The 14,693-nt window shown below is 39.7% G+C and overlaps 1 protein-coding gene across 5 annotated transcripts in view; it reads left to right on the forward strand.

The window, feature by feature from the left end:
- Positions 1-14,693, forward strand: part of LOC130920027 (alpha-1,6-mannosylglycoprotein 6-beta-N-acetylglucosaminyltransferase B-like) — a 252,584-nt gene that overhangs the window by 149,434 nt on the left and 88,457 nt on the right. For all 5 annotated transcript variants that reach the window (XM_057842819.1, XM_057842820.1, XM_057842821.1 and 2 more), the window contains one exon: positions 3,883-4,052. In XM_057842819.1, coding sequence (XP_057698802.1) covers positions 3,883-4,052 — 170 coding nt within the window. The remainder of the gene's footprint in view (positions 1-3,882; positions 4,053-14,693) is intronic.

Here is a 14,693-nt window from a genome sequence, read left to right on the forward strand (position 1 = left end):
ATTACCATGTTTCACCCATAAAATCCCCGAAAAAAACGGCTGTGGCCATTCACAGCTGTGTCTTGACCCTTGGTGATACATGCTATATGGAGTTTTTGGATCGAAAAGAGGTAAGTATGCCATCATATTTCGTTAAAATCATGGTGTCTTTAATCATGCTCTCTTATGCTCCAACCTCCAGTTAGGCTTTTGCTGTTTTTTTTTTTTTCTAAATGCCTTCCTGTTCAGAAATTTTCTTCCCCCAGAAAATTGACATTTTATATATCATATAGAACAATTTTGAAATTTGGCCAAATTGGGGGTCTCAGAGCAGAACTTCAAGTCACCTGAGTGTTTTCCGCCATATATATATATATATATATATATATATATATATATATATATATATATATAGTGCCTTGCAAAAGTATTCGGCCCCCTTGAATCTTGCAACCTTTCGCCACATTTCAGGCTTCAAACATAAAGATATGAAATTTAATTTTTTTGTCAAGAATCAACAACAAGTGGGACACAATCGTGAAGTGGAACAACATTTATTGGATAATTTAAACTTTTTTAACAAATAAAAAACTGAAAAGTGGGGCGTGCAATATTATTCGGCCCCTTTACTTTCAGTGCAGCAAACTCACTCCAGAAGTTCAGTGAGGATCTCTGAATGATCCAATGTTGTCCTAAATGACCGATGATGATAAATAGAATCCAAATATGTGTAATCAAGTCTCCGTATAAATGCACCTGCTCTGTGATAGTCTCAGGGTTCTGTTTAAAGTGCAGAGAGCATTATGCAAACCAAGGAACACACCAGGCAGGTCCGAGATACTGTTGTGGAGAAGTTTAAAGCCGAATTTGGATACAAAAAGATTTCCCAAGCTTTAAACATCTCAAGGAGCACTGTGCAAGCCATCATATTGAAATGGAAGGAGCATCAGACCACTGCAAATCTACCAAGACCCGGCCGTCCTTCCAAACTTTCTTCTCAAACAAGGAGAAAACTGATCAGAGATGCAGCCAAGAGGCCCATGATCACTCTGGATGAACTGCAGAGATCTACAGCTGTGGTGGGAGAGTCTGTCCATAGGACAACAATCAGTCGTACACTGCACAAATCTGGCCTTTATGGAAGAGTGGCAAGAAGAAAGCCATTTCTCAAAGATATCCATAAAAAGTCTCATTTAAAGTTTGCCACAAGCCACCTGGGAGACACACAAAACATGTGGAAGAAGGTGCTCTGGTCAGATGAAACCAAAATTGAACTTTTTGGCCACAATGCAAAACGATATTTTTGGCGTAAAAGCAGCACAGCTCATCACCCTGAACACACCATCCCCACTGTCAAACATGGTGGTGGCAGCATCATGGTTTGGGCCTGCTTTTCTTCAGCAGGGACAGAGAAGATGGTTAAAATTGACGGGAAGATGGATGCAGCCAAATACAGGAACATTCTGGAAGAAAACTTGTTGGTATCTGCACAAGACCTGAGACTGGGACGGAGATTTATCTTCCAACAGGACAATGATCCAAAACATAAAGCCAAATCTACAATGGAATGGTTCAAAAATAAACGTATCCAGGTGTTAGAATGGCCAAGTCAAAGTCCAGACCTGAATCCAATCGAGAATCTGTGGAAAGAGCTGAAGACTGCTGTTCACAAACACTCTCCATCCAACCTCACTGAGCTCGAGCTGTTTTTTCAAGGAAGAATGGGCAAGAATGTCAGTCTCTCGATGTGCAAAACTGATAGAAACATACCCCAAGCGACTTGCAGCTGTAATTGGAGCAAAAGGTGGCGCTACAAAGTATTAACGCAAGGGGGCCGAATAATATTGCACGCCCCACTTTTCAGTTTTTTATTTGTTAAAAAAGTTTAAATTATCCAATAAATTTTGTTCCACTTCACGATTGTGTCCCACTTGTTGTTGATTCTTGACAAAAAATTAAAATTTTATATCTTTATGTTTGAAGCCTGAAATGTGGCGAAAGGTTGCAAGGTTCAAGGGGGCCGAATACTTTTGCAAGGCACTGTATATATATTTTAATTTTTTTTTTAAAAAAAATATATTACTATAAGTAAATGACGGCTAGCATCTAATTGCCATCACATTTGCGTAGGAAATTTATTTTCGGTATATCAGACATATTCACATTTGATTGGCTAAAATGTTTCTGGTGTTTAAAAATGTCTGCTCATGGCTATTTTGGCTACTTCCTATAAAAGTTGGCTTTTAATTGACATTTTTCATCTCTACTAAACATATAAATTAAATTATGCCCCCACCCCACCCCACCCCAATAGTTGAATAACATTCTTTCTGCTGGGATGCACTTGATTAGTGTCTTATTTTTTGCACAAGACAACTTCAAGAACATTGGCTTTAAAGGGCCTACTGCAACTGTTTTTCAAAATTTTAAAAATAGTTCATAGCTGTCGGTGGCAAAACACATCCAATTATCATAAAAGCAGGCAGACGGCAATAGCACAAGGTTGACTTAAGACCCATCTAAATTATGAACAAACACCTGGGGCTGAGGCTCATTAAGTATACACACTTAAAGAAATGCGTCCTGCTTGCCAACGAGCTGCGGGCGGTGCTCATGCTGCATTGGCTAATCAGGATTACTTTGTAGAGCAAGGCTAGGACATGGCCAAGTCTAATCCAGTCTTAAATGCAACAAGTTGCTTTGTTCTGCTGGGATGTGATGATTATGCAAGAAAAAGGATATAATGTGATCGTTTTTTTTTTTTTTTTTTTTTGCTCGGAGTGGTCAAATGGATACTGATATATACATGCATTGTGCAGGCTTGCGGATGCATTGGATGAACTTGTCTAATGAAGCATGAGGTGGTATTCACTAGGGATTGCCGGAATTACTTTTTCCATCTGAATTTCCAATTTTTCTAATCCCCAAAGTCATTAAATCAGCAGCTTAACTTTCAGCAAACTTGGTCTGAACATTTATATGAATACTAGATTAATAATTTTCAATATCCTCTTATCATTCTGCAATTAAAATTCCTGGGTGACGATCAAGAACTGCAAGTATTTTAGTTTGGGATCACCACTGTTGGACATGGGGCATGATTATATTTGCAGAGTAATATTGTAACATGCCAAGTAATTGTGTAAGAGTTAAATTTAATCATTTATATTAGTTAAACATTCTTCAGATATTGAAACTCATACTCCCTTTTCAAAGCCAATTCTTTGTGATGTGTATTATCACATAGCATATAATTAAACTGAAATTTTCACTACAGTTTTTGTGTTAGTGGAGATCAGTTGTAATCAGGTTTAGACAAAAGTCCAGCTTTGTTTAGTTCGGCAGATTACAAGCAGTAAGTTAATACATTATCTAAACTCACAGGGTAGACATTTTACACTTATAAAAACAGGCAAAAACTGATGTAGAAACTGCTACTAATTGAGAGCAACCATCTTCCAAGCGTACAACTGTGGTGTAGTTCATTTTTTACGTTCTGGTTGGATGATATGGAATTTGATTAATATAGCGCGTCAACAGTGAAACATTGATTTGAAGCACTTGCCTATGTCCTCAAAATTAGAGGAGGGATAGAGTTCTTCTCTTTCATGCAATTACAGTAGTTTGTTTGTCTACTTCCAGACACATCCATTTAAACTTTTTTTTTTTCAGGGCATGCTATCTGATTGGTTGAATAAATATTTTAAAAGAAACAAAAAACTAGGATCTCCGCGAAAGATCACAATCTTAGTCAATCACACAGGCCACACCAGCGCACACAATCTGTTAAGAGTGTATGCAATATGCGGCTACTATCTGAGTTCTTAGTTTTAATTTCACCCCATGTGACTGAATCACACGAGGAAGACAACAACAAGTATGTGTTTCTGTGCTCTCTTGTAGATCCTAATCCACGTTGGGTTCCTAACAGAGGAGTCTGGCGATGTTTTCAGCCCCAAGGTGCTTAAGGGAGGTCCTCTCGGAGAGATGGTCCAGTGGGCTGATATTCTTACCACACTCCACGTATTGGGACACAACCTCAAGATCTCCATGTCTGTCAAGGAGCTTCAGAGGTAAGTTCCCTAGATGACTTATTCTTTGCCATTTTCATTATGTTATGATGTTTCTCTGCCATTATTGCTGATAGGACACCTTCAATGGCAGCCAATGAGTTAAAATGCATATATACAGTATTGAAAAGTTTCCTGAGCAAAACATGGGCAGCGCCATCTTTGACATTTTCTGCTACGGACTTTCAGTTTAAACAGAACAACATTAAGTCTGGTTGAAGTAAGCAGTGTGTGGACAAAGTTAAAACTGAAAAATCAAACCAGAGGAACCAACGGAATCTCCAAAAATGGATTCAGCACGACGTACAGGAAGCTCTGGGACTCTCTGTGCTGTGCGTTTGTTCTTATCACTTTGTTGATGGTTCGTGGACAAAATTCTAACAATCTGTGCAGCCCGTAGATTGATGTGCCGGCCGCTTGAGTGACCAAAATGAGGCAAAATTACAAATAATATTACAGTTTCAGAAGGGCTGACACAGATTGTGTTGTTACAAGGAAACACTACAAGTTATTGTTCATCTAGTTAGATTATGGTAGTATGAGCTCATCACAGATGTACATATAAACACAAATATAGTATGTCATTGTTTTTTATTGCAGATAGTGATCACAATAACACTTTTGGACAACATGATTCCATTTCTTGTTTTATTTAAAACAATTGCTGCATGTGCAAAACAGGTCAATAAAGCACAATTTATAAAATTATTAGAAGAGTATTAACGAAGGTGGGGCTTAAATGGAGCCTTCCATCATCAAAGTAGAATGCACGTAGTCTCGATATACAGTATGTCCATCAATATACAGTAAGTGTTGTTGTGAGGCACATCAAGTTGTTTTCCCTTGATTGCCAGTGTTTTACGCCTATAAACAAACGAACAAAAACTTGTAACACTCGCATTTATGCATTTAGGGTAAGCAACTCATGTATGACTTGTCGTAGTGTTTGTTTTCCATTTCTTTATCGATGAAATAACCAGCAAAGCTAATGTTGTCTCAGCTATGACGCAAAACACAAAATTGTTGTCAAATTGAACATAATTGTTCCATCCTACACGTACAGTGGGGCAAATAAGTATTTAGTCAACCACTAATTGTGCAAGTTCTCCCACTTGAAAATATTAGAGAGGCCTGTAATTGTCAACATGGGTAAACCTCAACCATGAGAGACAATGTGGGAAAAAAAACAGAAACTCACATTGTTTGATTTTTAAAGAATTTATTTGCAAATCACGGTGGAAAATAAGTATTTGGTCAATACCAAAAGTTCATCTCAATACTTTGTTACGTTCCATTTTTTTGCAATAATGGAGGCCAAACGTTTTGTGTAACGCTTCACAAGCTTTTCACACACTGTTGCTGGTATTTTGGCCCATTCCTCCATGCAGATCTCCTCTAGAGCAGTGATGTTTTGGGGCTGTTGTTGGGCAACACGGACTCTCAACTCCCTCTACAGATTTTTTATGGGGTTGAGATCTGGAGACTGGCTAGGCCACTCCAGGACCTTGAAATGCTTCATACGAAGCCACTCCTTTGTTGCCCTGGCTGTGTGTTTGGGATCATTGTCATGCTGAAAGACCCAGCCACGTCTCATCTTCAATGCCCTTGCTGATGGAAGGAGATTTTCACTCAAAATCTCTCGATGCATAGCCCTATTCATTCTTTCCGTTACACAGATCAGTCGTCCTGGTCCCTTTGCAGAAAAACAGCCCCAAAGCGTGATGTTGCCACCCCCATGCTTCACAGTGGGTATGGATTTCTTTGGATGCAATTCAGTATTCTTTCTCCTCCAAACACGAAAACATGTGTTTCTACCAAAAAGTTCTATTTTGGTTTCATCTGACCATAACACATTCTCCCAGTCCTTTTCTGGATCATCCAAATGCTCTCTCGCGAACCGCAGACGGGCCTGGACGTGTACTTTCTTAAGCAGGGGGACACGTCTGGCAGTGCAGGATTGGAGTCCCTGGCGGCGCATTGTGTTACTGATAGTAGCCTTTGTTACTGCGGTCCCAGCTCTCTCTAGGTCATTCACTAGGTCCCCCCGTGTGGTTCTGGGATTTTTTCCTCACCGTTCTTGTTATCATTTTGACGCCACGGGGTGAGATGTTGCATGGAGCCCCAGATCGAGGGAGATTATCAGTGGTCTTGTATGTCTTCCATTTTCCAATAATTGCTCCCACAGTTGATTTCTTTACACCAAGCGTTTTACCTATTGCAGATTCAGTCTTCCCAGCCTGGTGCAGGTCTACAATTTTGTCTCTGTTGTCCTTCAACAGCTCTTTGGTCTTGGCCATAGTGGAGTTTGGAGTGTGTGCCATTAATACAGGTAACGAGTGGAGCCTCGTTAGACCCTGTTAGAAGTAGTTAGACCTCTTTGACAGCCAGAAATCTTGCTTGTTTGTAGGTGACCAAATACTTATTTTCCACTCTAATTTGGAAATAAATTCTTTAAAACTCAAACAATGTGATTTTCTGTTGTTGTTTTTTTTTCACATTCTGTCTCTCATGGTTAAGGTTTACCCATGTTGACAATTACAGGCCTCTCTAATCTTTTCAAGTAGGAGAACTTGCACAATTGGTGGTTGACTAAACACTTATTTGCCCCACTGTACGTATTAGCAACAGGCTAGCAGCAGATAGCATGTGTTGCAGCCACGACAGTAGTTGTAGTAAATAATATTAAACATCATCATAATTACAATCATCATCGTAAGAACAATATCAAAGACAACAAGTCGTTTCATGCACAGATTTTAGCTTTAGTATTTTTGGAGCACTGAACACATGAAAATGCAGGGAAAGGAAGAACATACCTACCATCCCACAGTGGCAACATGGCTACATAAACACCTGGTCATTGTGGTGGCACAGGCTTGGTTCCACATCTGCTTTCATGAACATGTTGTCCTGCCATGTTGTAATAATGGCAGATAGATGGGGTATTTCCAAATTGTCTTTTTGGAGGGATTTTGATGTGTAATGCCACTCCAGCTCCATTGCTGTTTTGGTTAGATAACGTGGAAAACGGAAATCGCGAGCAGAAATGCGGAAGTACCTCGGAAATGTGTCAATACGAAGGATCATTGCATATTCATGGTTTGGGATCTGCAGATTCACTTTTTCTAAATCAAGCTGCCTTGGGGGAAAAATCTATTTTTGCTTACTGGATTTTTCAGTCTATAAGTCGCACTTGAGTGTAAGACGTACTAGACAAAAAAAGAAAATGACCAGGAAAAATTACACATCTATGTCAGCAGGAGGCCCAACTGTATATGAATCTTCAAGGGTCACGATGGATTTTATTTAGTAGAGCTACATAACTATGGCATTCGAAATGACCTGTAATGACAGCTGTGACAAGCAATCTACTCTCCTCCTGTCTTCATAGTTGCCTTATAGACTCCACGTTATGTTCTATATTTGCTTTTATTTCTGCTATCTCCACTTCAGTCATAGATTAGTCAATGGTATCCTCTCCTTGATTTATCTGTCACCATATTGATCGGCATCGACGTCTGCGGCATCTTGTCAGCGTGATGCGATCAGCACGTGTCTTTTTGTGTGCCCTGCGTCAGCATGCTTAAACGTTTCTGCTGACATTAACAGCTTTTGTGCCAACCCGAAAGTGTTCAGAAGGTTGACTGATGGATGTAAATATACCTTGTAGGGATGGGGGTAGTGAGATCCCCATGGCTTGGCTTTGTATGTTCTATTCAAAATCTGTTTTCCTGCCCGAAATGTCATCAATCACCCGGCTTGTCGAGCTGCTCGCATCCTGATGATAGATGACGGATGTACAGCGCTTCCATCCGCGCTTGAATTATCAAGCAAGCGCAAAAGAGGGTGATTTAAACGTTGTGGTTTGGAATCCTTTATTCGTCGCTCCAATAGTCTTTGTCGGCCTGCCACTATTGATTCTCGCAATGACACTGGTATAAAGTTAAGATCAATCTAATGATGTCTGGAGGGACCACACTGTTGTCTGACTTACAGCCTTACAAATTAGGCAGGAAGCACAGTGCTATTTATTCCTGACCCTTGCCTTTGTCTCAGTGGACGTGTCTGCAGGCAGCAAGCTCTCAAGATGATATGAATGCTTGAAGTCACACTTTGAATGGACTATCTATTGTACACAATCTCTTTGTGTGTGTTGTGTCGATTTGGGAGCATGTCTAGCTGCCCTCAGCAACATGCCCACATGCATTCTAGATTTGCCATTGTCTTCCTACATGATTCAAGAATGATACTCTATGTACAGTATTTACAGTTTGTGGGTAAAACCAACTTGGCTGTTTAGTTTTTTCACTGATGCACCATGCCCAATGTAGTGAAAGACTGTGGAGAGTGCAGTGTTTACGTGTAATTGGCCACTAAGGGGGTGATTAGCAAGTTTGTGCCCTGGCCCTCAGGGCTATCAGGTGGCTGTACCTTATACATTATGCACTGTTAGCACACTCAGACATCTGCTACAGTTCTAAAGACAACCCCAATCTTTTTTACAGTACGTGCTTCTATGCTGGATTTTTGAGCATCACTGGTAGCGAGAGTCGAAAGATGCTCTCCATTTATTTGTATACCAAACAAAAAGGGCGGCTCTGGCAAAGTTTGTTGTTCGATTCTTGGCTATGATTGACAACTGTCGAAGTGTCCTTGGGCAAGACAATGAAGTCAAAATTCCCCCCAGTGGGTTGGCAGCTTTCACTGGCCTGACTGGTAATTACAATTTAGTACTTCTTAAGTGTGTACAGTTGCAGATGTGTATAAAGTAGGGCTGTCAAACGATTAAAATTTTTAATCGAGTTAATTACAGCTTAAAAATTAATTCATCGTAATTAATCGCAATTCAAACCATCTCTAAAATATGCCATATTTTTCTGTAAATTATTGTTGGAATGGAAAGATAAGACGGATATACGTATACATTCAACATACTGTACATAAGTACTGCATTTGCTTATTATAACAATAAATCCGCAAGATGGCATTAACATTATTTACATTCTTTCTGTGAAAGGGATTCACGGATAGAAAGACTTGTAATTATTAAAACATAAATGTGAGTACAAGTTATAGTAATTTCATATTAAAACCCCTCTGTATGTTTTCGTTTTAATAAAATTTGTTAAAATTTTCTATCAAAAAATAAACTAATAGCTCGCCATTGTGGAAGGTAGTGATTAAAATACACAACAAGGTGTCAAGGGCAAGTTTTCAATTAGAGATCTAACCAAGTTTTTCTAGTGCGTTTTGCCCCTCGACTGACACCGTAGTTTCCGGGTTCCTTGTACCTTACGTTCATTTGAGTGTTGACTTCACAACATACAAGACCTCTGATACTTTGTAAATTGTGACTAAATATTGCCATCTCGTGTATGTTGAGCTAAACAAAATGTTTGAAAAGAGTTTGACCAAAGTCTGAGTATTATTTTGCATAGCTATTTTGATTGGGAATGCCAGTTCTCTTTGCAATGAGCGCTTTTCTTTTTGTGAACATTATTTCTTGAGAGATAGGAATATTATTTTTGTTGTGCTTTCAGTAAATGATACTGTAGCAACTTAACTGTTCCGCCCAAATGCATGATGGCAAGTTGTCAGTGGTGGCTGCAAATGGTATATCTTCTCTGCGTTGTGTTCAATATAGGGTGTTAAAAAAAAGATTATCTCCTGTCATTCTTCCCTACGTCGCTCGCCACGATGGTTATAACTGTTGTGGAAGAGATGCTAAAGCTTATGCCAATAAATAGCGCGCCCCAATGCATGCCTGTGTCCACTTGCTTGTCTCTGCTTCTTAGCTCTCAATATACATAAAACAACGCCATTGTAGTCTGTTTGCGGCAATGCATGAGTGGGTCGTTCCGCGCATACGTTAAATGTTTTAACGTGATTAATTAAAAAAATGAATTACCGCCCGTTAACGCGATAAAATTGACAGCCCTAATATCAAGGTGTTCTTATTCACTGAGTGACTGACAACTCATATCTGAGCCCAACGTTGTGATTGGGTCCCTTTTAGCATTGTCCCCAAATATCTGAAAAACTGAAAGGATTGATAACTTGACATCATGGAAGTCATAGTGAAGGTCACTATTTTAATTTGACTCAGCACTTTGCCATGGTCTTAGGCTACGTTTATATTGCAGGTCTTAATGCACGAATCTGATTTTTTCATGTTTTTCCGACTCGAGTGAGGCATTGACTTGACAGTCTGAACGGGAGTAGTCGCATAAAAGTGGACCATTTCAAATCCGATCTGGGTCACTTTCGTATGTGGTTTAAATCCAATCTGGTTCACATTTTTCCAGAACGTCGCGGCGGTCCGAACTGGTAAGTCTCCCCAATCGGAATTTATGCAGCAATTACGTCATCAAAGAGTGAAAGAGACGGCGCGCTACGGTGGCGGTGAAAGCTGTCCATTAGCGCCTATCTCGCCTGGAACACGGCTTTTGGTGAAGGGTCAGGTTTGGCAACAGTCATAAAAAAATTACAATGGGTTGAGGATAAGCCTGAGAATGATCGGTTTTCTCTCTGCTCTATAAGAGCAATATTTCAAGATTGCTTACACGGCCGAGAGTCTGGGCAAAATGCCCGTATGTGTGTGATATGCACGGACAATGCGTGCATACTATCGATCCACAGAAACTTTGAATATAAGCCTAAACGGGGATTATTTATGTCTGTTATTTGTGTCCTCTTTTTGGAAATCAAAATATGCTCGCCCTGGAATGTCGGATGACAGCCAGCATGTGTAGTGTTTTGTTTTGATACTTCTGCGTAACGGTCTCAATGGACAAAGGCAGTCTGAACAGGCACGCCAAAAAAACAGATATGACAAAAAATCGGATTTGTGCATTATGACCTGCAGTATGAATGTAGCCAATGTAATCCTGGGCGATATGAGGGAAATGGGCTTTTTATTTGTTATAGCACAACAGCGATATGCCAAGATTTAGTATATTTTTAAATATTGGATGAACTAAACGTTAATGAAAGGGGGGGGGGGGGTTAATAATAAATGTGTGTTCTTTTTTTAGGGGCTAATTCTTTCCCAATGTTGTGGTAGTAGAAGTAGTAGTAGTGACTATGTGTGATCACTTTCATTGGCTCGTTACTTGTCACTGACAGCAACAGACATCCTATTTAATTGAACTGGGAGGTTTGGCAGTGAATGATAATATTTCAGTGCCATTGACAGAGATAGATATTAACATCCAATGAGTTAATTCTTTGATTTATTTATGCACCATATTTTGAGTACAGTACATACAGTATTTTATTTATATATTAATAAAAGTGATGATCGTGACAATAGAAGGAATTCATGACAACAAACCATATACTATCGTTTTGGCAATACAGTGGTACCTCTACATACGAAGTTAATTCGTTCCATGACCTTGTTTGTAAGTCGAAATGGTCGTATGTCGAGCAGGATTTTCCCTTAAGAATACATTATAACTTCATTAATTGGTGCCACAGCCCGAAAACCTATTCTAAATCCTTAATAAATGCTGCTGGTGCTATTGCAAATAGCAATTACACAGAGCAAAACAAATCAATTATTCATAAAAATTGGAGTAATAATATGACAATAGTAATAATAATAATAATAATAATAATACCTGTAATAATGTAACGAATCGGATTCTAATGTGGCGGATGTGTTTTGCGTGGTGTACCTGGACGCACCGCGTGACTGACGTGACAGAGCAAGAGAGGATTTTTTAATTTCACTTTTCAAGTTCAGCTGCGGTGGACAGTAGGCATGTTGTGTTGCGCAAGTTCTGAAATAAATGATTGAATACCTGACGAAGCTGGCGATTTTTTTGGGGGTGACTTTAAAATCATAATAATTGTCACCTTAACTTATAAAGACTGGCGAACGGAGGTCGGAGGAGGACCGTTGAGATCGTAGACATTCTATAGCTGTTTTGTTGAACCAGTTCACAGACGCGCACACCATGCTCATATTTTTCTATCATTTCCATCTTCATTTCAATGGTAAGCCTCACCGTTCTCCTTTTTTCACCACCTGCACTAACAGTCTTGGGACCCATGTTGATTGCTCTCACAAAAAAATCCGCGGTGCGTCCGTCTTGTGGGAAAACAAAGAAACTGCGGCGCTGTCATAAATCGTCGTATTTCGAGCATGTGAAGAGGATGTGAAAACAAATGGCGAGTCAAATTTTATGACAGGTGTCGAAAAGATCGTGTGTCGAAGCGATCGTATGTCGAGGTACCAATGTATATATAATTTCTAGGTCTTCATTTCCTTTTACTCTTTTTCTTGACAGAGCCGTGTTGTCTTGGTGGTCTTGATTTGGCCTCTACTCCCTACTAAGACTTGGTCTTTGCTACGCGTCTCAGTTTTGGGGTTTTTTACAACAGTACTAGATAGCACGTATTGTGACATATTGTTTTTAGGGTCCAGTTTTTCTATTAGGAAGCAAAACAGAGGTGAGCTGAGCTACGTAATGAATAGAAATGTAAGTTTAATGCCGTATATTTTTTTTAATCATGCAGTGTATTTCTGTAATAGGTTTCCAATGTTCTATTATTGTAACCGTGGCTAACATGAGAAGAAAATGTGCATACATGCAATCCGTATTAGAAAAGGCAAAGAAAAGCAAGGTGCTGAGTTGGCATCCTTTGTATTAAAATGTGCCAATAATGCAACTTTGTGTTGAACAATCACTGATACATTGGTTATTCATTTTCGACAGTCCTTTATTATGCGGAGGAGAGGACTGCGTTTGCTCTTTTTAACTAGTGTGGACATCGCTGGACACAATTTTAGCGTCGTCACCATTTCGCGCTGAATGCGCGTTTCTCACAATGTGGGCTCACGGAGAGTAGCGTGATGGAGATGGTGCTGCTGTAAATTAGATTTCAAAGGCACCCCAGATGGATTAGTGCGAGAGCGAGAGGAGACAGAGCTACACCTGCTCTATGTCATACTCCAGCTGCTCCAGCTCGCGGTCAACTGAACTGAGGCTAACTCATGTCTTGTGTTTTTGCAGACAAAAAAATGAGGTTCATTCATCACTCAGATCTTCACTATTTTCATTCATTCAATGCACTCCCAGAGGGTTTATGTGAACGTGTTATTTTTTGGAGAGTGCTAGGCATTGGTTCACTGAGTTGTTATATTGATGCAACTAGAAAGTGGAATCTTCTGTATATCAGCACAAAGGATTCCTGGCAAAGAAAATAGTTGTATTCATATATATAAAATCTATATAAATTATAAATGCATTCAACTCCTTAATGGCCCAAAAAAGTGTTGATGTCAAAACATCATTCAAAGAAGCATTGCTTAATATGTCCAGGCTTTTTTCAGTTATTCATGCGGGATGAATAACTGCTGGCTTGCCAGGGTTTTGTGATGTGAAAACAATAAAACTAGATGCTGTAATTTCTAAAGCTTTCTGCCATAGAGACCTCTGGGAGTTTGGGGAACCAACCGCAGGTGTGGTATTGTTCAGTTGATTTAAGAAGTTACGTATATGGGAGTCTGCACACACCTGCTACCATTTTAAAGGGCCTCTGATTCACCTCTAAAAAAATTGACTTGTATTGGGAAGTTTTCATTATTTTCTCCACCCTAACTCATTTGCTTCCAGAAACAGATTTTTAAATGCTTCGCTGTCCCAAAAACGTATTCATACGTCTTTTGTGTTTTTTTAAATTTTTTAATTTTTTTTATTATTATTATTATTTTATTTTATTTTTTTAATAAGAAGAATATATAGCTTCCGCTGTATCTGAGAAACAAAGAACAACGCTCCGAACCCATTTTAAAGCAATAAAACTGGCCACTGGAGGGCAGTAGCGCATTTTGTAAGACCAGGCAACCCAATTCAACAGCAGTGAACGGCGGGGCAGCGTGGTCGGAGCACTGGCGGCATGATGCCAGGCAGCACTCCGACTGAACAAAACAACCGAGAGGACGCCTAGGAGGCCAGGCACTGGACGAACGAGCAAAACGATTGAGACCCCCAGTGCAGCGGCTTGCCGAGCAGACCCCGCAGAAACGCAAAAATAATCCATCTTTGTGAGACAGACCACGATGAGGGAAAAGTTTACACGGCTGACGTGGCGACAACGGCGTCATCTTGGCGACAAACCCTCATCTCTCAGTAGTCATGTGTGAATAAATTGTTCAGGGTACCCGCGGGTTATTAAATGTATTTAAAAAGCATTGAATTTAGTTTTCCATTATTAAAGGTATTAAAAGTATTAAATTAGCTGTTGTAAGTCTGGAATTTTTTCACCGTGGTTTTAATTTTGAAGAACATCTCAGTGCAAACTAAATTATATCCGTGACAAAGTTTTTTTTTTTTAAATCCATAACGAAGATGACACGTAGAATTTTTACGATGCACTGCACTACAAATCATAATGCACCTCGTGCGTGCGCGCTGTTAGCATCATTAGCATCAACATCACAATAGCAGGCAATCGTACATTACTGTGTGCTAACGTAAGGAAATGCTCAGATGCCTTAGTTGTGATGTTCGACGAAAGCCTCAACAAGACAACCAAGTCCAAACAGTTGGACCAGCATGTGAGGTGTTGGATCAGCGACCAAGTCGCATCCAGATACTTTGGGTCACAGTTTATGGGTCATGCGAAGGCAGTTGA

Source organism: Corythoichthys intestinalis, chromosome 8 (genome assembly GCF_030265065.1).
Source record: "Corythoichthys intestinalis isolate RoL2023-P3 chromosome 8, ASM3026506v1, whole genome shotgun sequence".
In the NCBI taxonomy this organism is placed as follows: domain Eukaryota; kingdom Metazoa; phylum Chordata; class Actinopteri; order Syngnathiformes; family Syngnathidae; genus Corythoichthys; species Corythoichthys intestinalis.